The sequence below is a fragment of the Megascapheus bottae genome, chromosome 4, assembly GCF_031878675.1.
Source record: "Megascapheus bottae isolate mThoBot1 chromosome 4, mThoBot2.hap1, whole genome shotgun sequence".
Lineage (NCBI taxonomy): Eukaryota > Metazoa > Chordata > Mammalia > Rodentia > Geomyidae > Megascapheus > Megascapheus bottae.
Genome location: NC_143512.1, coordinates 37,608,276 through 37,631,684, shown reverse-complemented (window position 1 = coordinate 37,631,684; position 23,409 = coordinate 37,608,276). Strand labels below are relative to the sequence as shown.

Sequence of the window (23,409 nt, the reverse complement as noted above, 5' to 3'; positions counted from 1 at the left end):
AATATGTTACAAAATACTGTGAAATTACTGAGTGTTGGTGGCTCATACCTGTAATCCTAGCTGTACAGGAGGTTGAGATCTGAAGATCACAGTTTGAAGCCATCCCATGCAGGAAAGTCCACCAGGCACTTATTTCTGATAAACCACCTAAACAGCTAGAAGTAGCTCAAATGGTAGAGTTCCAGCCTTGAGCAAAAAAGCACAAAGACAGCACTCAGCCCTTGAGATCAAGCCTCAGGACACATACACACGCACGCACGCACACACGCACGCACGCACGCACGCACACATGCACCTGGAAATGGAGACTTCTAGAGGTAGGCAAATTAAAATTTATTGGCTTCAGTGTGTGTCTTTATATAAACATGTGATTGGCACATATCTCTGTCAGTTGTTTATAGGTTGTTAATGGCTGCTGTCATGAGACAACTTCAGAAACCTTATGCCCCACAAAGCATGAAATCCTTACTATCTGGATCTTTCAGGACAAGTTTGTGAATCTGTGAACTAGGAATCTAACAAACGTTAGGAGAGATCAGATTGTTTAGTATGGAGAAGAAAAATCAGAAAATAATAAATTTCTTCATTTTATTGGGAAGGTAGTACATAAAAGCAATTCTTAATTTTCTGAAGGGAAAAATCTGATGGAAAGTGATTTACTCTGAAGTAAGGTAATAAGGAAGCCCCCCTCTTTTTTTTTTTTTTTGCTCTGGAGTTAAAACAAGGCAATTCTTCCATATTGTTAAGTATATGCATGACACAAATTTATTTCTCTTTGGCACCTACCTCCATTATCATAATTTCTTGTTGATTTAGGGTTATCAAGCACAGTTCCTTTATTAAATGGAGTAACTAATAAAAGAATAGCATAGTAAGTTATTAGTGGCTAGTAGCAAGAATAAATAATCCATTACAAGGAAAGGACAAAAATGAAGGAGGTATTTGAATAGGAGCAGATAAAGGAGAAGTAGTGACCTGGGAGTGGTTTGATGATCTGAGGTATACAAGTAGTAGAAGCCCCATTAGGTTTTTCTAAAAGGAGACCAAATCAAATAACAATGTCCCTGGATTGTTAGAGAACGTAAACTGGTTAGCAGAATAATTTGGCATCTTGTTTAATGGACTTTCCTGATTATAATCCAAAAGTGTACAAAGGTAAAGTGTGCCAGGAGAGACAAAGCTTCTGAGGATGGTCCAGTAAACACCTGCATTAGTATCATTAGTAACATTGTCAATAAGGTGAATTTTTAAGTCTCACTCCACAACTATGAATCAGATGTTTAGGTATGGAGCCCCAGATATGTATGTCTAACATTTCCCATACCCAAGAATCTGATGGTCTTTGTAGAGTGGAAAAACCCTGGGCTTGGAGCCTGAAGGTTAAGGTTTTTCTCTTGGCTTGTATTTTTTTTTTAATTGATGGACCATTTTAGACTTTCCTCCTAAAGCAAAGGAACAAATGACATACTGTATCTCATTATGGTTAGAAAAAGTATAAATCCTTTCAGCAGTAACATGTTAAAGGCAACTAAAGAAAAATAAGTTCTGAATGCCTGAAAATCCTTCTTTAGTAAATTACGATTTATGTAAGAAGTTTTTTTATTTTCAAATCTCTTACTCTGGTAGTTATTTTGCATGCCAGTGTATAGACATTTTACAAAACAGGTAACAATTTGATTAAGTCCTCTGAGCATTTCTTTAAAAAATTATAGGGAAACTGATGCTAGGTGTTTGGCCTAATGGTAAAAGTGCTTGCCTAGCATGCATGAAAACCCGGGTTCAATTACTTGGTACCACATCTATAGACAAAAAAGCTCAAGTGGTAGAGCTCTAGCCTTAAGAAAGCCCAAGGAAAGTGCTCAGGCCCTGAGTTTGAGGCCCAGGACTGGCAAAAAAAATTTTAATGTAGGAAGACAATACTTTTAATATATTGTGATGCAATGGAATTCTATGCTGCCATCAGAAAGAATGACATCGCCCCATTTTTAAGGAAAAAGAAAGACTTGGAAAAAATCATATTAAGTGAAGTAAGCCAGACCCAAAGGAAAAGATGCTCAATGATTTCCCTCATTTGTAGTGTAGTAATCCTCCTAGCAGAGGATTACAACAGCTCAAAACCTAGGTACATATAAGGTCATATAGGATGAGACTAAATGAAAGGATCTCTAGGATATGGAAACAAGAACTTTATCTTGTATGATTGTTGTTCTTAATGTACTATGTTATTCTCTTCTCCTTTGTTGCCCTTTGGTTAATCTCATATTGTTACTGTGTTTGACTTCGTTACTTGGTATATGATATGTATGTTTATTTGTTTATTTGAAATAGGAAAAGGAAGGGAGAAAAACAAGATGATTGGGAAGGGGGGAAATGGGGACAAAAAACTTAAGAAGGGGTATCAATGTGTGAGAAGTAATGCACCTACTATCTGGAGAATGTAACTGTACAACCCTCTATACATTACCTCGATAATAAAAAAATAAAATGGAAAAAATATTGTGCTGATGTAAAGACTGGTTTCCCTTAACTTATAGGAGGTACTATTAAGCATTTCCACACTTTATTTCTGTTAGAGAACCCATGTCCTTCTACTTAAAGCATCCTTTAACACCACAATGCTTTTTATGTAACCTCTTTACTGGCTCTCCTGCTCCAGGACATAACGGTCTTGCTGTCTCCTGTACAGTCTTTTTTTTTTTTTTTTTGTCAGTCATGGGGCTTGATCTCTTGGCCTGGGCCTTGTCCCTGAGCTCTTCAGCTCAAGGGTAGCATTGTACCCCTTGAGCCACAGCAGCGCTTCCCTCCTGAACAGTCTAAAAGGAAACAAAGCCTAAGAAGCATATTGGAGCCAGCTGTAAACACGCAGAAAACTGCCAGGTGTGCTATGGATGGTTCTATGTGTCCTCCTTCTTGTTTTGTCCTTGACTATAGCAGTCTTCTGAGAAAAGTTTAATTACTTCTTTCCTGGAGACAGATTCTTCTCTTACTAGGGATTCACACCGACTACGCTGGTCATCATTCCGCTAGCTTCTGATGTATCAGGGTGCACAAAGAATGGCACCTCTTGTTTTCCTTTAATAATTGGTCATAGTGGTGATAATATTATTGGCCAGAGGGGCACCCTTCCTAAATTATTATCCTGGTGTTCATCCTGTGACCACTCTGATTGCCCTGAGAACTTTAAGACACAGTCCTGCCCTATGTAGGACCTGCTCTTATATTCTGGAAACAGCAAGTATTGTTGCTAAGAAAATGATATGGATCGCAGTTTTTTGTGCTAGTCACTTACTGAAAAGCTATAAAAATCACCCACAAAAAAGTCACTCTACGGATTAAGACACTGAGAGGAACACTCCGAGATAAAGTATTTAAAGTACCAAAGACTATTTTTTTTTTGCTTTTTGTTTTGTTTGTTTTTCTTTGCTAGTCCTAGGGCTTGAACTTAGGGCCTGGGCACTGTCCTTGAGAACTTGCTCAAAGCTAGTACTACACCACTTGAACCACAGCATCACTTCCAACTTTTTCTGAGTATTTGGTACTGAGGAATGGAACCGGGGGCTTTGTGCATCCTAGGCAAACAATCTACCACTAGGTCACACTGCAGGATCCCAAAGACTATTTTTATAGTTCATTTAAAACATTATAATAGCATTCTTTTGGTGGTGGTTGTTGAAGGAACTCTCAGTGGGTCTGTCAAAAGGCTCCATTGGTCTTTCTTACTTTTGGAAATATTAAATGGCTGTTGACTCAGTTCCTTACAAAGTTTATCCTTCCTTTATGACTTGGTGGTCATTGTGTCCACTCATGGGTATAGAGAAGTAGTCCAAGAACCACACTGCCCCTTTGTCACCTGCCCACAAATGTTGGGTTTGGCTTGAAGATCTGGCTGGCAGAAGATAAACTGACTTCCTTTTCCTCAGGGGAATATCATGAATAAAGCTTGTTACTTGTGTTTGCTCAGTAATAGTAATAGAGATTAGTAGTGATAAAAGAGAAAAATCCTTTTTCTTCAATTATTTTTCCCTGTGGGATAAATAGAGATATGGATCTCATTTCTCAAGCCCAATATGTGATTTGGGTTGGTTTTCAATAATATATCTATGACGTATCTTTAGCATGCTTCCTATTTAATGAGATTTAGTTGTAAGGCTTAATTCATATCAGATTTCCTAAATGAGAGATCACTGTCAACTTATTGTTAATTGAATTCAATAAAATCAAGGTTTCTATAATTAATGTGAGCCACTTAATCTTTTAGCTCCTTAAATGAATGTAATTTTCTAAACATAGGTGTCCTTTCATTTAATGAAATTAGAAACATTTGAGGCAAACAATGTATTGTGACTTCTTTTCCAGTAACACTCAATATCAAATTAAATATATCCACCTTTTCAAAAATCACATAATAAAAGTAATGAAATGTTAACAAATAAAAGACCAATATTATGGTGTTTGGAATATTAATCCAAATTAAGTATAGTAATAGTTAACAAGGCATAATACAATGCAAAGAATAACAGGCTTCATGTCAGCACACAAACATTACAGCACACAGAAGTTAGAGCCTATGCTTTTTTTTTCCTTTCCTTAACTTTTGTTTTCTCTTAGGTGTGATAATAGGATTTGAACTTGATATCTTATGCTTTGTCTCATTGACTAGAACTCTTCTAACTGAGCCACACCTCAAACCCCTAGCCTATACTTCTAACTACCTAGATAGTATTGAATAAGCCAACATTTCTGGGCATTGTCTATATCTGTAAAATAAAAGTTTTGGGCTAGATCAAACCATTTCCAAGTGCCTTGTGCTGTCAGACATCCCTGTTTCCAAAGGGTAAAATTATAACAAGATTTTTAAACTTGGTGGAAATCAAGTATTTATAAAGTTAAAATAGTATAATGAATACACATTCCAGACATTAGACAACCTTTATTAACATAATTCCCTTGCTAGCCATAGTGATAGCACCTCAAGATAGTAGAAATTTTTGTTTAGCTTTTTAAAAGCCTCACATTGCCTTTTTGTTTCTTTTTTTAAGTTTAACCAAATTTTTTAAATAATTATAGATCATGTACAATAATCATATAGCCTCATATAGCCTCATATAGCCTCCTCTTCCTCCTCCTCCTCCTCCCTTTCCTCCTCTCCTCCTCCTCCTCCTCCCCCTCCTCCTCCTCCCTTTCCTCCTCCCCCCTCCTCTCCTCTTCCTCCTCCCCCCTCCTCTTCCTCCCCCATCCTCCTCCTCCTCCCTTTCCTCCTCTCCTCCTCCTCCCCCATCCTCCTCCTCCTCCTCCCCCATCCTCCTCCTCCTCCCCCTCCTCCCCCTCCTCCTCCCCTCCCCCTCCTCCTCCTCCTCCCCTCCCCCTCCTCCTCCTCCCCTCCCCCTCCTCCTCCTCCTCCCCCCTCCTTCTGTTCTCCCCTCCCCCTCTTCTCCCCTCCCCCTCCTTCTCCTCTTCCCCCCTCCTCCTCTTCCCCCCTCCCCCTTCTCCTCCCTCCTCCCCCCTCCTCCTCCTTCTCCCTCCTCCTCCTCCTCCTCCCCCCTCCTCCTCCTGTACAGTTTGTTTAAACATTGATATATTGATTGGTTTTAGGCTATTCTGAATAAAAATTCTATAAGCGTTCATATAGTTTTTTTTCTTTCTCTGAGGAGGATGCCCAAAAGTATAATAGGTAGATTTTATGGTCATTATATGCTTAGCTTTATAAGATTACATATAGTTTTCTAGAGAGGTTATATTGCTTTATATTTCAACCAGTAGTGTATCTAGTTTCTTCTACATTTTCATCAACATTTGGTGGATTTATATTTTCTAAAATTTTAACCTTTTCATAGATGTACAGAAATATATTCTAATTTCGATAGCTGATGATGTTAAATATATTTCTCACATTTATTTCCCTTTACCATACCTCTTTACCTCTCCATTTTAGAGATAGGGGGTAAGGGTTTTTTTGTTGTTGTTGTTGTTAGTAAATTGCCTGTGAATGTTATAAGTTTACTTAGATTCTAAGGAACAGAGTGAAACAGAAAATGTAGGTAGGTTTTCAGCTTTTGTACTAGTCTCTGGGAAAACAAAGATGTATGATTTGGGTTTGAATGAAGGACAGAATTGTGTCTCAAGTATTCTTTGTCTACAGTTTACTGCAGGAATAAATAAATGGCCCAATTCCTTAAATACAGTATGTATTGTAAAAAAAACAATTACATAGTGAGGGGCCGGGAGTTTGGCCTAATGGTAGAGTGCTTGCCTAGCATGCAAAGACCTGGGTTCTATTCATTGGGACAACATACATAGAAAAAGTTGGATGTGGTGCTTTGGCTCAAGTGGTAGAACTCTAGCCTTGAGAAAGCCCAAGGACAGTGCTCAGGCCCTGAGCTCAAGCCCCAGGACTGGAAAAAAAAAATTACACCGTGGTCAGATGCCCATGGCTCATGCCTGTATTCCTAGCTATTCAGGAGGCTGTGATTTGAGGATCACAGTTCAAAGCCAGCCCAAGCAGGTAAGTCCATGAGGCTCTTATCTCCATTAAACTACAAAAAATGCTGAAAGTGCCGCTGTGGCTGAAATAGTAGAATGCTAGCCTTGAGTACACAAGTCAACAACAGTATCCAGGACCAGATTCTAGCCCCAGGATCAGCAAAAAATGAAAAACAAAAACAAAAAAAAACCTGGAAAAAATGAACAAAAGCAAGAACAAAAACCCTTAGTGATGAACCAAGAAGAGAAATAGCTTAGAAGAGAATAAATATATACACACACATCAGTAAGTGTAAGAAAAGTAGCTTAGAATTGAATAAACATATACACATGCCTGAATTTAAACACTTGAAGAAAACTGAATGAAAATACTTTATGTATATGTAAATATTTCCCCTTGTCTACCAGCAGTGTCCATATATATTTTTCTGTAGTGTAATCATTATATTTATTTCCAATGCTCTTATTTCTATTATACAAAGTTATATAGTTTAATAGGAAAATATAAACTAAACATAAAAATTAGGCAAATAGGGGTATTAAGGTTTAAGAAGTACTGCACCCACTACCTGATGAATGTGATTATAACTCTTCTATACATTATTTCAACAATAAAATACAATAAAAAATTAGGCAAATAGTAGCAAGCAAATCATACATGATAAGTTATTAATAAACCTATAAGTTGTCCAGCTTTACTAGTAATTAAGGAAAGATGAGCTTAAACAAAAAATGACAGTTAAACATTCATCACATAGCCAAAAATAAACAACAAATATTAATGAGAATTAATTGGTTTGGGGAAAAGGAATTTTTCAAACATTTGTGGTTAATATGTGTTGTTAATAGCCCTTTTGTGAGTACAGATTAGCAATATCTCTTAAACTTTAAAATGCACTCATTCTATTACAGTGATTTTATATCTGGGAATCTGTACCATGGAAACATAAGTAGATATGAATGTATCAGATAGGATATTCATTTCAGTATTATGTGTAATAAAATATAATTATATAATCAACCTAAAATAAATGGGAATATTTGAAACACAAGAAAACAGCCATGAAGGAGTTCTACAGTAGGACAAGGTTACACTGATGTCTACAGCACTTTGCAGAAGGTAGATGTGCATGAATAAATACAAATAATATCCAGGAACATAAGGATATAGTTAAATTGCAGTGGGTGTGAGGCTGGGAAGTGGTTTGTATATCAATATTTATACACTAAAAAATTACAAGTCAGGAAAAATATACACTTCTCTGATAAAAATCTCAAACCTGAGATGAGAGAAATTTCAGTTTATGTATTTGGGCAGTATTCTTTTTTTCTTTTTGTTATCAGCCAAGTTATTAGCGAGCTTTCCATTATGACAGAAATACTTGAGCAATCAACTGTAAGGAGGTTTCAGTAATTCCGGTGTAGAACATCATGGAAAAGGTTTGTGGCAGAAAACTGCTGAGTTCATGGTAGCTGGAAAGCAAAGGTCGGGGAAGAGAAGAGGGAGAGAAGGAGAGGGAGAAAGAGAGAGTTCAGGGGAGTAAGGAAGGGAGAGAAAGAGAGAGGAGGGGAGGGGATAAGAGGACAGGAGGGAGAGGACCATTTGTCCTTCATCCTTTAATGGCCTATCCTCTTTGCCTTAGGCTTGATCTCAGAAGCTCTACAATTCCTAAGGTTGTCACAAGTTGATGTCAAGGCCTCATACACATAGTCTTTGAGGGACATTTAAAATCCTAAACATAACACCAAGATATAGTTTTAGGGACTGTCAATAAAGAACAATAAGTTATAAGGACTAAACAACACAGTCAGTGACCAAAGAGACAGAATTTGGCCAAAAGAATTGCCATGAGATATTGTTATAGTATCTCACTTTGTTATCTGATATATTGAATTTATTTGTATTTGGTTATTTGAAATTTGATAGGAAAGGGGGGAAAACCAAGACGGGTGGGGGGTGTGCGGGGGAGGGTAATGGGTACCAAGACGTGTGAAAGGGTATCAATGTATGTGAATTAATGCACCTTCTATCTGGCAAATATCATGTAACCCTTTTACTAATTACAATAAAAAAAAGAATTGCCATGAGAAAAGTTTAATGAATTTTAAGGAAAATACTTTCTTTACTACTATTATCAATTTTTCTGTATTTTTGGGTAGTTATTTAACTTATTTCTCTCTGATTATTTGACTGAAAAATATTTTGTAAATATCTCCCATTGTGCTCTATCCATTTTACTGACTGTGAGTCAGTAAAGCAGATCCATATCTCTTTGGGCAACCTTATTTTGAATGGGTGAAATTGTAAATCTTTTCCATAACCCTTTCTGATTGTTCATTTTTTGCTGTTACTGTTTTAATGAAAAGCAAGAATGAGCCAAACTCACCTGTTTTTTCATTCTTTCTACTAATTGAATTTCAAAAGGAAATTGTTTAAATAAATAAGGATGTGGATAGAATGAGATTCTAATTCAACATGTCCACTAAGCATTATGGCATGTGCTTAAACATAGTATAACAACTTCAGCAACAAAAAAAAAATCAACCAGTCAAGAATGATTAGGTGAGAAATGGAATTACTATCATCATTTCTGCCTACAAAACCATGTATAACCTGACATTAATAGTTGCTCTCTACTCTGTTAAAAATCAAGATTTATTGTAGAATATACCAAAGGTAGCACAATAATGAAAAAAACAGAATCATCTCACGATTTGAAATATACCTAACAAACTCAACCTCTTCAAAATAACTTTCTTATTCAAGATGGAAACTGGGAATTGTTCAGCACACAATGAATCATCTTTGGCAAGCACAATGGAATCTTTAGGGACATTTCACAGCCTCTCGTTCAATTGTTAGTATGTTTTCAGCTTTCACAGGTAGGGGAGAAGGTAGTTTGTATAGTCATCATCTTGTTGCTAAAATTATACAGTAAAGATTTTTAGAATTGCTGTTGCAATAGACCTTTGTCTTTTTTTTAAAAAAAAAATCTGTTTCTTTACTCAGAGCTGTTTTGTCTCTTGAAAGCAATCTGGAATTACTTAATGCTAATGTTTTTAGGTTTTACTATTTACCTAGGACTCAAGTATTAAATACAAATATGGGTAACTTTCTTTTTATTACCTCATAGCCTTGTATTTATTTAACTGTTATTTTACAAGAAGAAATTTCATCTGCTAGTACTATTTTTGTTTTCGCTTCCCTCCCCCCCCCCCCCAGGAAGCTGTAGAGCTACCCTCAGATGATTCTGAAGTACCTGGGACTACTGCAGCGTCTGAAGTGATTAAATACGAGTATCATGTCTTGTATTCCTGTAGCTACCAAGTGCCTGTACTTTACTTTAGAGCAAGCTTTTTAGGTAAGACCACATTTGAATCTAAAAGTAAATCCATAATATTTATATATAAGATAGGAAGCATATTTGGTAAATCATGTTAATGATGAAAAAAACAGCTGAAAATAAACCTGTGGGTGAGGTAAGGTTTTACCAGTAAATTTTTTCATGGTTCAGAAAAGTGAATGATATCACCCCAGCCTTAAGTCTGATCTTCAGATTCTTGGCCTCCTGCCTGAAGTTGACTAAGCCCACTGGCCCTTTTCTCCTCTCTTTAAACAAGTTGAAACAACTTAAAGCTACAATGTTTATTTACTTCTAACTTGACAGTAAAAATTTTCTTATAATCTCAAGTGATCCCATCCTTCCTCCAAAGCTAATGCTTATTACAAAGAGATGTTTAACAATTAACTTAAGCTGTATTTTAAAATAACATATCCTTTGGTCACCTATACATCTCCAATGCCTTAATTTCCTGCTGAGTTATTATCCAACTCATTCCCTTACCCAGATGCTGGAATACCCTGTCTTCTTGGCGGCCTTTGCTAATAAAGCTTATTTAACCAGCAGCCACATGGCATTCTTGTCTCTGCAGTGCAGCAGAGACTCACTATTTAATGTCTATTTCCTAAACCAAGTCAGCATTGAGATGCCCTGCTGCTTGGGCTCCAGGACCAAGGAGCCCCTGCCCAATTTACCGCCCCCCCTTTTACATGTGGCCACATATATGTAATTTGATCAGCAGCATCTTATGTTTTGAATAGCTTTCTCCTTATAATTTTTCTGGATAAGCAAGACATCTGAATTTAGTCAATGATATTTTATTTTTAATTAAAAAGTAGCTTAAGCTACTTTAAATGTGTATTTGGTAGATTTAATCACTTGCTGCCTTATATTGTTTAATAGTCTCTAATTTTGCAGTACTGGCGGTTTAACAAGCACTTAGGATTTAAAACACAAGAACAAATTCTCATAGACTCCCTGGTGAGAAGATTTTAATCTGAGGTGCAGTTCCTAAGAACTGACAATTTGGGGTAAATTTTCAACTTGGGACATGGGGAATTGAAGACACTGATAGTTTACTAATTCTCAAACTCTTACAGCAGATTTATCCTCATGATTATTACAAGCCTTTTAACATTCACTTTATTGCAGTTATGTTTGGTTTAGAGCCCAAAGGTTAAAGAAGATTTGTTGTCAGTGAGCTGTGCTACACCGAAAAAGTGCACAGGGTAAGGGTGGAGGGAAATGATTTTTCTTGGGTCGGGTTTGCAATGCCTGTATTTAGCACCATCTAGGTCCAAAGTCAAAAGGAGGTTACAGGTAAAGGAAATTGGGTACCGCTCTGATTCTGTTCTTTCATATCATTAGTATTCACCATAAGCAGTTAATCACCAGAGAAGAGCTCCCAGATACAAAACAAGTTGTTTAGCTTGTCGGCATTAGGGAATCGGAGGTGTTGAAACATGACTGCTTCTAGCTGGAAATGGGTCTAACCGAGGCTGGTGGATGAGCTCATACATGTGTGTTGCTCTTATGTGCCAACAGCTCCCCTTACAGTACAGCATAGTAACTGTCCCTGCAAGTCCAATTATATTTTAATGACATTGGTTTACGTCCTAAAATTATCCCTTTGTAATGATATTCTTGCTCCTTAAAACACTTGTGTGTAAGTGTACACACACATAATTAGTATTCTTGAGTGATTCTATTAATGTATATTTGTAAAATGACCTTCATTTATGATTAATTAAAAGATAGTTGCTTATTTGATATAGAAACATTCCTTCCACCCCCAGTTCTGTATTGTATTGAATGGATGTTAAGAATTCCTAACTTCATTTTACTGTAGAATTCATTTACTAGTTGTTTAGTTACAAGAAAATATCAAAATTTAATTTTCATTACAAAAGATACTGAAATATTTTTTGATAGAGAAACATGAAAAAATCTGCATTTATCATGTAATAATAATTTCTTTTTTTCTTTTTCCACATAAAAAATTTCTATCATCCTTTACTTCAGGAATAAATTTTTATTTATTCTCCCCAGTTGATTCCCTTTTCTTTTGATATGTGGTCATCCTGGCTGTTTATGTTTGTTAAACAAAAGTGTGACAGTGGAATGGATGGATTCCTAAAGTCTTTCTATTATTCCAGTCCAGATTTTTCTTTGTCTCATTTTAAGATAATTTCAACCTAGAAAGAGGATGACTGTAAAATTTCTTGCCTAAAGGTTTGTGTGTGTGTGTGTGTGTGTGCCTCAAAAATAGTTCACTTAGCTTTGTTTTCAACAGATATTTAGAATATTTTTTCATTTGATTTATAGTAAAGCTTAATATCTCTGTCTCTTATCTTCTTATAGACTTTTGAAGAAGAAAAATAAAGCAGAGTACCTATTTAAATAGGCATTACCTCATTTTCTTTACAACTGTTTCTTGAAATGCAAATCCATTGTACTCTGAGCGCTTTTCCTTAAGACAACCCAGTATTTTCTAAACCAGCTACTGCCCAAGACTCAGCTAACATGCCATCTACTTTTGTTGTATCACATTATCCTATATCTTCTTATATAACAATTGCACATTGTGCTAATTTATCTATGAAAGAGTGAACTAGAAGGTAGAAAGGTAGACCTAGAAGGTACAGTAGAATGAGCAATGAAGGAAATTAATAATGAGTACATGTAAGGTAAGAAAGCTTATTTATGGCTGTGTGATACTTACATTATATATACACACATGCATGCATGTGTGCATACATATTTATGTGTATTGTTTTACTTACTTTGATACCTATATGAGTATTAGCTATGCACATGCTAATAAATATTTGTTGAGTGAATCCAGTAATGAATTTTTATTTCTGAATATAAACCAAACACTAAAACTTTGACATTCTGCCCGCTGTCTGCTATAGTGATTTATGTTGTTGTCTTCAGGATGCTAAGAATTCAAATCATATATAAATAAGTACACACACACACACATGTATGTATCTTTAGTGTTTAGTTTGGTACTTCTTAGAGACTATAGGAATAGCAGATTAAGACAAATAGAACATCCCAAGCACTCAAAACTGGGCACCCAAACTAGCTGAGCAGCTGTTCTGCTTCTCTAAACACATTTTTATTTGATCCTTGGTAGTAGACAGCCAAGTTCAGATAGCATTTTCTTTCTTGATGCCTCTCATTTCTTTTTCTTGAGCCCAGAGGAGCTCTGATCCCCAATGTAGAGTATGGATTTAAGACCAGAAATAAGCCCTTCTCAGTGTTATGTTTCTCTTAATTGTTTTGTTCATTGAAAATTTGGGAGAGGTGATGGGTATTGGTAGTGCTAAGAGGTAACTGCATCCCACTGAACAATAATAAATAGCCTACAATTGAATAATACTTTGTAGTTCATTAACTCCATTCCCAAAAGCACTAATATTGTCAATACTTTTTGGTCATTGTTGTTTTTGTGCTGTTTTGAAGCATACCGTATTGAATTATTTTTTTATCACGTCAAAGATTCCTTTCCACTCCCTATCATTCTTATCATTCCATGGGCTTTTTATGTCCCATTTTCCTCTTAGGCTTTGATCAAAGGCTGATGGCAAATGTTAGAAATGTAAAAACAGGCAACATATGTAATGGCTTTTGACTTATCCAAAATCTTAGGCTTATTTTCCCCTTCTGTCATAATTAAAGATTTCTATTCTTAGTCCAGCTGAATTGATAATTTATTGCTTTCCTGTCTCTTTTATTTATTTAATTTTTTTTGCCAGTCCTGGGCTTGAGCTCAGGGCCTGAGCACTGTCCTTGGACTTTCTCAAGGCTAGAGCTCTACCATTTGAGCCTCAGCACCACTTCCGGCTTTTTTCTATGTATGTGGTACCAAGGAATCGAACCCGGGTCTTCATGCATGCTAAGCAAGCACTTTAACCACTAGGCCAAACTCCTGGCCCGCTTTCCTGTCTCTTTTCTATTACTTTTTTGGTTGGTTGTGGGGCTTGAACTCTGGGCATGGGAGCTGTCCTTGACCTCTTCAGCTCAGGGCTAGCCAGGGCTGGCATTGAACCATAATCCTCAGATCTCAACCTCCTGAGTAGGCAGAATTACAGGCATGAGCCAGTGGCACCCAGCTTCTTTTATTCTTAATATCTATTGAGAAATGGCCCAAGTAGTCCACTTTCAAAATATTTAATTCTTTGGCTGCCATATTCTTTTTTTCTTGGGGGCTAGTTTAACATATTTAAGTAGTCAAAAGTGGTTGCTTTTTAGTAGGGAAGAAAACATTTCTTCCATTCAGGAACTTAATGTCTTTTAATGGGCCAGGAAATAGGGGGTGGGATATAGAATTAAATTATACCTCAGAAAGTTCATGTAGGGAAGATTTGTTTATTTATAGGATGAAATGATGCTCATGAAGAAATGAGGTGATAAAAAGACCAAAGATGAATTCTTTCTCAAAAACAGTATGAAACAAAGCAAGCTAAAGGCCAATATAAAGAAAGATTTATGGAAAGTTTAGAGTTCTAGTGATATAGAAGTTATAAAGGAAAAAGTAGAAGAGTATTTTTCATTGTTTTAGACATGAGAAAGTTTGTGTAGGGCAGAGAGAAAAAAAAGTCAAGAAAATAGGAAAAGTTAGTTTTTGAAAAAGTTGAAGAGTCAAAGTAAAATATCCATAAATCTTTCTGACAACTTGAAAGGCACAATAACAATTGGCTTTTTTGTTTGTTTGCTTGTTTTTGTTTGAAGCGGTTAGGAAATACGTCATAGAAAGAAAGAAAGAAAGATACCTGTTAACCAGTGGGGCTAAAGAGAGCATGGCACTTAGCAGTTTGGAACGTGAGTTGCCTTACCATGAATGATGGAACAAATGCTTAGAAAGACATGTGGAGGTCAAATAATGGGTGAAATAATAGAAAGGACTGGAAGTCATAAAATGTGTGAAAGAGTCTGAGCAAAATTGAATTGTACCAGAATAGGGAATTTGCTAGAAATTATGACTAAGGTGGATAAATGTTGAAATGAAGATGAAGTTGAAAAGGAATTTGGCATTTTGAGTTATCATTAGTGTCACTAAAAATTTAAAGCAATAATCTAGAGACAATGAGCTAGAAAGAACATATTTCAAGTTTCCAGGAGAAAGTTATTTTAGTTCAGTGGGAGTTAAGGTAGTTTGTTCAGCAACAGGAAAAGATGGATTAAAAAATGGGAAAAATTATTTAAATTAATGATTACAATGAGTAGAAAATAATGTTACTGATTCTTCAATATAAAAATCTCACTGGACCATACAAAATCTTTAACAAAATTTCTTAGAATTACGTAAATAGTTAACAAATCTACCTAAAGTCATATTAATGAACTAAAGCTTGAATTTTGGTGGATTAAAAAGAGATCCTAGGTATTAAAATGGAATTTGAAAAGCAAACATTCAAAGTTATTAAGAAAAGTTATTTAAATGATATAAATAAATTCAAATGGAAAAGTCCAAATAATAGAGAAAATTAAATGACAATTATGGGCTAAACCCTTTACATGTTTGAAGCATTATGAGGAATTAAGGCATAGTAGGAATCTGGGTTAGATCATGATACGAACAGAATGCTTAAAAAGTAATCCTTGATTTAATAATGCAAGTAAGGAATAGTGCAAAACAAATTAAATAATGCAAGAAAGGAATAGTGCAAAGCAAATGTGGGAAGCTACAGAGCAGAATTAGCCAAAGAGTTCATTCTCACCTATATTCTTACATAATACAAGACATGCAAAAAGGAACAGATTTAAAGTTGTCCGAGAGGTTTGGAAGAGTACTGAAAGGGAAAGATATTTTTTTAATCTAAGAGACTATATTTAACTGGCTCAAACAAGTGAATGTTTATTTTCTTTTGGAAGACAATCTTCTACTGTTGCAACATAAAACTAGTTTCCAAACATTCATTTAAACTTAACTTATAGAAATCCAGTTGATAGACAAGTGAAATCAGTGCTTTTCAAATGAAGAAATACAAAAGGTAAATAAACATATGAAAACATGTTCAATATTTTTGGCCATATGTGAATCAAAACATTGATATTGGGCCAGGAGTTTGGCCTAATGGTAGAGTGCTTGCCTAGCATGAACGAAGACCCTGGTTTGATTCCTTGGTACCACATAAGTAGAAAAAAGCCAGAAGTGGTGCTGAGGCTCAAGTGGTAGAGCTCTAGCCTTGGGAAAGCCCAAGGACAGTGCTCAGGTCCTGAGCTCAAGGCCCAGGACTGGCAAAAAAAATACATGATTTCCTACAATGTGTATGTAGAATTCATTAGCTTCTTTTAAAAATAGGCTGGCGAGGGAAATACTGCTCAATTTGTAATTAGCTTATTGCTTTTTTCCTGTCTTGAAGTCATCAGGGTTCTTTAAGTTTGTACATTACATGCTTTGTTGAGGACATAGAGGCTATAGTTTCTAGGGAAGGGACCAAATTGGATGTGGAATAAGATCATGCAGATACAGGAGTAATAGATCCAAATATTCTGGGTAACAATGTTTAAGTAAAGCCACTAATACAAACTGATAAAACTGGAGTATCAGAATGATAGTTGGGATCAAAACCTCAAAGTTGTTTGGATAGGACACAAAATGAGTGCTGTTAGAACCATCAGACCTAAGGTTCCATTGGGTATTATAGTCCTCATAGTCCTTCTTAAATACTGGCCACTCAGGTTGGGGTCACCAGTGTTTACCTCCCTTAAAAAAAATTCTTTTTTTCCCTCTGCCCTTCCTTCCTTCCTTCCTCCCTCTCCCCCCCTCTCTTCTTTTCTCCCTCCCTCCCTTCTTTCCTCCCTCCCTTCTTCTCTCTCTCTCTCTCTCTCTCTCTCTCTCTCTCTCTCTCTCTCTCTCTCTCTCTCTCTCTCTCTCTCTCTCTCTCCTCCTTTCTCTCTCCTCCTATCCCTCTCCCTTTCTCTCCCTCTCCCTTTCTCTCCCTCTCTCTCTTCCTTTCTTTCTATCCTGGGGCTTGAGCTCAGAATCTTCTACTCAAAATCTTTGCCCTTAGAGACAAGGTTTTTTTGCTTTAGTTTAGTGCTCTATCATTTGAACCACAGTTCCACTTCTAACTTTTTGTAGTTAATTGGGGATAAGAGTCTTACAGACTTTACTGTCTGGGCTGTCTTGAAACCCTAATCCTTATATCTCAGCTGATTATATTCAGTATTGATTTCAGGATGATCCATTCAGCCATTTCTCAAGTAAGTCATATATAGACTTTTACTAGGTGAACTTAAGTGAGAAGCTGTAACATCATTAGCATTATTATGAGTTTCTTAACATAGCACATAGATAAAGATGAGTTATAATTGCTTTTTGTGTGCTGTTGGGAATGTGTTTCAAAAAACAGACAATTGCAGGACTATTAGAGTGGCTCAAGAGTAGAGCACCTACTTAGCAAGCAAAAGCATAAGGCCCTGAGTTCAAATACACCTACACCCACAAGATTGTTCTTTAAGACAGTAGCCTACATAAGTTTCTCTTTTAAATAAAAACCACTCTACATTTATTCTTTTCTGTTACATTTGGAAACCCCAGTAGTTTTGAAAAGACAGTTACTAAGCAAGACTTTTAAACCTGCTATAAATGTAGGTACATTTGTGTGAAAATAATTGAACCTGATGATGTAAAGCAGAAAGGGACTCAGAAATAAATCAGAGTAAAGATGGTAGAATGACAGAGTGGGAGCATGTCTGCCTTCCTTTCACTTTAATGGAGGGAAATAGAGCTCTACTTTTTACTTATTTTAGAATTTATTTCCCAAATTATAAGTGTGTTTGATGCTGACAAACAAAATACCCACTATATGTTTATCTGCTTAGATGAATTTAAAGAAGTGTTTTCCAATAAATGTAAAACATTCAGTAAACCTTAAAATTATTATCATTGTCTTTATTCTTAGAATTGTATCAATTGTTCTAGAAATAATGTTGACCTTTCACATGTCCATCAGTTTGAAAATATATTATATTGTATAATATATTTCTGAAATGTAAAGGTGAATAAAGGAAATCATAGATAGATGATACCCTAAAGGAACTTCCAATCTAGTGAGGGAAGTAAGACAGGTCTGAACTTCACTATGAATGTATAAAATGCAAAGGTCCAGAAGAAGGGTAAAACTGACCCTAAAGACTTAGAGGACTGAGATTACATTCAGTTAGGGTGATTAAGAACGTCCACAAGGGCCGGGAGTTTGGCCTAGTGGTTAAATGTTGGGGACCGACTGTGGGGTCAATGACCTTGGACCTGACCTTGGACCTACACAACTGTATACACAAGGAAGTAACTCTTATCATGATGACTTTAAGCAATGTCAATCAGTTCTTATCATGATGACTTTAAGCAATGTCAATCAGTTCTTATCATGATGACTTTAAGCTATGTCAATCAGTTCTTATCATGATGACTTTAAGCAATGTTAATCCTTTCTCAATTATCCTATATGTGATTTGTTTACTATTTTGTATGAATGTAGCCTCTGGCAGTTCCCTAGTTTTAAGAAGAGTATTTAAGGTCGGAACTTAAAATAAACGACACAGTCTTAGGCAGCAGTCTGGAGCTCACAGACTTCTTGGACCGCTGACTTGGGCTGTAGTCCTCCCGAACTCCATCTGTTTGTCTCTCTTCTATTTTTTCCTAGTCCTTGCCCCTATTTCAGGAATCCCAATCCGCGAACCCTGGTTTGCTGCCGGCTGGCCCCGGCAGTTAAAGTGCTTGCCTAGCATGCATGAAGACCCGGGTTCAATTCCTCGGTACCACATACACAGAAAAAAAAGCCGGAAGTGGTGCTGAGGCTCAAGTGGTAGAGCTCTGGCCTTGAGAAAGTCCAAGGACAGTGCTCAGGCCCTGAGCTCAAGCCCAGGACTGGCAAAAAAAAAAAAAAGAACGTCCACAAATTACACCTACTTAGAAGGCAAACATAGGTGGGTCATAGTTGAACCTGGGCAAAAGCACAAGTTTCTATCAGAAAAGTAAACCAAACACACATACTAGAAAGAGGACTAAGGCCATGGATTCAGTGATTGAGTACTTCTCTAGCATGTGAAAAGCCAGAGTTCAATCTCCCCATGCTAGCAAGCAAAAAATGGTATTAGATGGATATGAGATTTTTCTATGCAGCGATCTGGGAAGGGTAGGCCAGGGTTAAGAAGGAAACCAGAAAAGATTAAAATTCTATGTACTGATAGGTCAGTATTAGATCACTAAAAGCAACAATGGCACAGATAATAATAGTTTAGAAAGAAATCTAGTGTAAAGACACATGCAAGACAGAGGTGAAAAAGATATTGTCTAGAATCAGAAGGTCTGGGTTCTGTTTTCTAATTCTACCACTTACTGAAACCAATACTTTGCAAGGTATCAAGTTTGTCTATTTCCCTCTCTCCTTTGCTTTCTTCTTTTCTTTTTGCTACTGGAAATTGAACTGATGCCTCACACTCTCGGTTTACTTATTGACTAGCTGGTATTTTGCCGCTTGAGACAGGCTTTCACATGTGCTTTTTGCTGGTTGTCTTAAAGATAGTTTCTGATCGACTTTTGTGCCTGAGCTGTCCATATTCCTTAAAATCTTAGCCTACTATGTAGCTAGGATTTCAGGTGTGAACCACAGCATCTGACTGTCTCCTTCTTGTACTTCTTTTTCTTGTTGTTGTTTAAATCAGCTGAAAGTAAATATGAAACATCAATTATATCATCTCATAGAGTTTTGAGGATTTCCAGCTAATCTATGAAACTTGAGGTAGCACTGAATACCTTTCATTGATGCTGTGTATTCTAATCCTCACATTATCAGAAGGTAGGAACTGTTATCCTCATGTACAGACAAAACAGGGTGCTTAAGGAGTACAATGATTTATAGGTGCATAGAAAATTGTGGAGTATGGATCCAAATTTTATAGAGTATTTTTCATTAGATGACTTATATTCAAATAAATTAATAATTTATTAAATGTTATTTATATTATATGTATTCAAATAATTTTTAAAATATATGCATTTAATAAACTTATGTTGTATATAAGTAAAATGATGTTACTATATTCTGTATTTTTAGAAATTTTATCCAGTTTTCCAAGATTAATAAAAGATACAAATGTTTGTAGACATAAAGGAAAATTACAGAATTAGCCAGCACAGTAGCTGATGTGAGTGTACACGAACAATTACACTCATTTCATATCACAGTATAATTTTCTCACTGAAGCAAAAATGAATTTTCTCCTTAGGTGGAGCATTATCTCAGCCTCACTGTGGAGTATGACATGAATTTTTATATCCTTCAAAGCTCTGCTGAAGACAGTCTATCGAATACTGCCACATTTCGTTGTGAAAAATCCACTCTTAGCTTTTTGATTTCTACTGATCATATCCAGGACATTACTCTTAAGCATACTATGAAAAATTTTTATTCTTTCTAATCTTCACTTTAGGATGTAGAATCCACAGTAGGAGTAAGGGTGATTTCAGTGTGCTTGCACTAGAGTTAGGCAATGCTAGTGAAAGACCTCAGGTGATTATTGGATTCATGAAAACTAATAGCCCTGAGAAATTTAATTTAGAATGCTTCACATTTTGAGTAATATATGGATTACTTGACATGTAGGTTATTATTCAATTGAGAGATTTTATATGAAAATGTTAAATGCTAGTAGCAGTTGGTAAAGATGTACTTTTTAATTATTCCATTTTTCACCCACTATCTCATCCTCTTTTTGCCTTTTAGATTACTAATAGGACATTGCTTTTGGTTGTAAATATGTATTATTATCATTCCAGATAGCATAGACACATAGTAGGCACTCCATAGATACTTAGTAAACCTAAATTGTGCTCACTGTGGTTTTTGTCGAAATTATTTCAGTATCTATTTTAATTTTTCAAGTATTTGAGAGATTTTACTGGACTTCTCAGTCTTGATGTGCTTAATGAGATTTCTAAGCAGGCTCAAATGGTTGCTGTTAAGTATCTTGTATCTGAAACCAGGGAGTTGTGGATTAAATATAGTTGTATATTGTCTGACTGCGGCCAGAGTGAAATATAGATTTTTCTTTACTTCTGGTTTGTGTGTGTGTGTGTGTGTGTGTGTGTGTGTGTGTGTGTGTGTGTGTGTGTGTATGTGTGTCCTTCTAGGACTCAAACTTGGCCTTTGTCGCTTAAGGCTAGAGCTCTACCATTTGAGTCACAGATCCTCTTCAGGATTCTTTTGGGTTTTTTTGTTGTTGTTGTTGTTTTCCCAGTGCTGGAGCTTGAACTCAGAACCTGGGCACTGTCCTTGAGCACTTTTTTGGTCAATGCTAACACTCTGCCACTAAGCCACAGCGCCACTCCCAGCTTTTCTGTATATGTGGCCCTGAGGAATCGAACCCAAGGCTTCGTGCATGCTAGGTGAACACTCTACCACTAGGCTATGCTCCCCACTTCAGGATTTTTTTGTGGTTAATTGGAGGTAAGACTCTTAAAGACTTTCTTACCTAAGCTAGATTCAAACTGTGACAATCAGATCTTAGTCTCCTGAGTAGCTAGGGTTACAGGACATGAATCACCAGTTCTTGGCTTAAAAACGGAGTTTTAAGGCCCTCATTGGAATTAGTTGAAATTGAACGTGGAGGTGCCTAAAAATGTGTTTTATTCACTTAGCCAAGTATTTGTCCCATATTTTAGCTTAAAATTTTGGTTACTTTACCTTTCATGAAAATATGTACAAAAATACTTCATTTTTCTGTCCTTTTAAATTCTACTTATCCCAATTCAGTGTATTTCTGAGCCTCCATTTTGTTTTCCAAATAAGTTCAGTCACAGTCATATTTGAATACATTTGAAGTAGCAATATGCCACAGTTGTGAAAATATTGCCAATTAGGTTTTGCATAAAAGATCTCAAAGTTGGCATTGGTAGGTCTTGCCTATAATCTAACAACTCAGAAGACAGAGATTTGTGGCCTGGACTTTGAATCCAGCCTGAGAAGAAAAGTCCTTAAGACTTTATTTACAATTCATTAGCAAAATGCCCGTCTGGGTCATGGCTCTAGTGATGAGTAGAAAAAAGCTGAGAAACCAATGAGAAAACAGGCAGGAAAATCCACAACATTTTGTTAAGTCAATTTTGTCAAAGAGGTAAAGCTGTAGTATGTGAGATCTGTTACTATGTAACTTGTCAGTGGAAACTGGAAAGAATCACAAAGATAGAGAAAAGTGAGTTTTAGACCTTCACCATTCAGACTGCCACAATGTTTCATATAATAAGGAACAATATGAATGAAATTACAATGAATTTCCACTTGACACCTACTAGATAGCAATAATTAAAAAGTAGAAACAGTATCAAGTATTAGGAAGGATGTGAGAAAATTAGAAACTTCATATACTACTGGTAAGATGTTAGATAGTCTCTGACAGTTCTTCAAAATTGCAGTAGGACCCATCAATGCCACACCTAGGCATATACTCAAGGACAAACAAAATGTATGTTCATGTAAAACTTATTCATAGCATCTTTACCATTATATAAAAAAGAAATATAATTTAGTGTGAAGGAATGGGGTACAAATACATGCTATAATATGGGTGAACTTTGATAACAATAGGCAATATGAAAGAAGAGTCACCAAAGTTTACCAATATTGTTTGTTTTCATTGATGGAAAATGTGTAAAATAGACAAATTCATATAAAACTAAGAAAATTACTGTTTCCCTAACACTAAGCAGATAAGGAATTAAGGGATTATGAGAAATATTCCTAACAACTTTGGAGTTTCTCTTTTTGAGTATATAATGAAAAATGATTTTTATTATTATATCTAATAGCTGTACAAAGGAATTTACAAGTGCCAAAGATATTCTAAAAATGATTGAAATGCTGATTAATGACTTGAAACTGTCATTGAATTGTACACCTTAAACTCATGAATTGTGTATATGGATTCTCTACTGATAAAGCCATTAATTAAAAATGTGCTTAAATATCCTGCTAAGTGATTATCTCATTCTGCTTTCTTCTAGTCTTCCACTCCTTCTCTCCCAAGAACTTTCTTTCATCTCTCTGTAAGGTCTTTCACTGATGTTCCCAAGTACTTACTAGCAAGTCACTCAGTGCAGTATAAAACTGCAAACCCACCCCTGGGTGGCATATTATAGTTTATTATTACTACAGAATATATTACCTCTTAATATAGCATATTCAATTTTCCAATTTATTGCCTTCATTGTTTATTATTGCAATCTCCTTTTCCCTCAGCTAAATGTAACTACCACAGAAGTATTTTTTAAAATTATGTGGCAAAGGCTTAGAACAATGCTTGGCAGATAGTAGGTGCCAAGCTATATAAATATCTGTTTCTAAAATTAACATCTTATCTCATTACCCAAAGGAGAATCTTGAAGTGGTGAGATACTAGTTCTTCTGTGTTGAATTAAAACAGTTATTTTTCACTCTGACTTAGTAATTCCATTCTAGGACATTTATCAAAAGAAAATAATTAAAAAGAAGAGAAAAATTGCCCATGCTTACTTTGTGGCTACTTTGAGCCAGGTAGTATTTCACAGCTGGTTATAATTTAAGTGACCAACATA

The 23,409-nt window shown here is 35.9% G+C and overlaps 1 protein-coding gene across 5 annotated transcripts in view; it reads left to right on the top strand.

Moving 5' to 3' along the window:
• Atg10 (autophagy related 10) overlaps positions 1-23,409 on the top strand; it is a 244,070-nt gene that overhangs the window by 146,929 nt on the left and 73,732 nt on the right. For 4 of the 5 annotated variants that reach the window (XM_090331679.1, XM_090331681.1, XM_090331677.1 and 1 more), the window contains one exon: positions 9,704-9,842. The exons of the other annotated variant lie outside the window; for it this stretch is intronic. In XM_090331679.1, the coding sequence (XP_090187805.1) occupies positions 9,704-9,842 (139 nt within the window). The remainder of the gene's footprint in view (positions 1-9,703; positions 9,843-23,409) is intronic. 5 annotated transcript variants of the gene reach the window in all.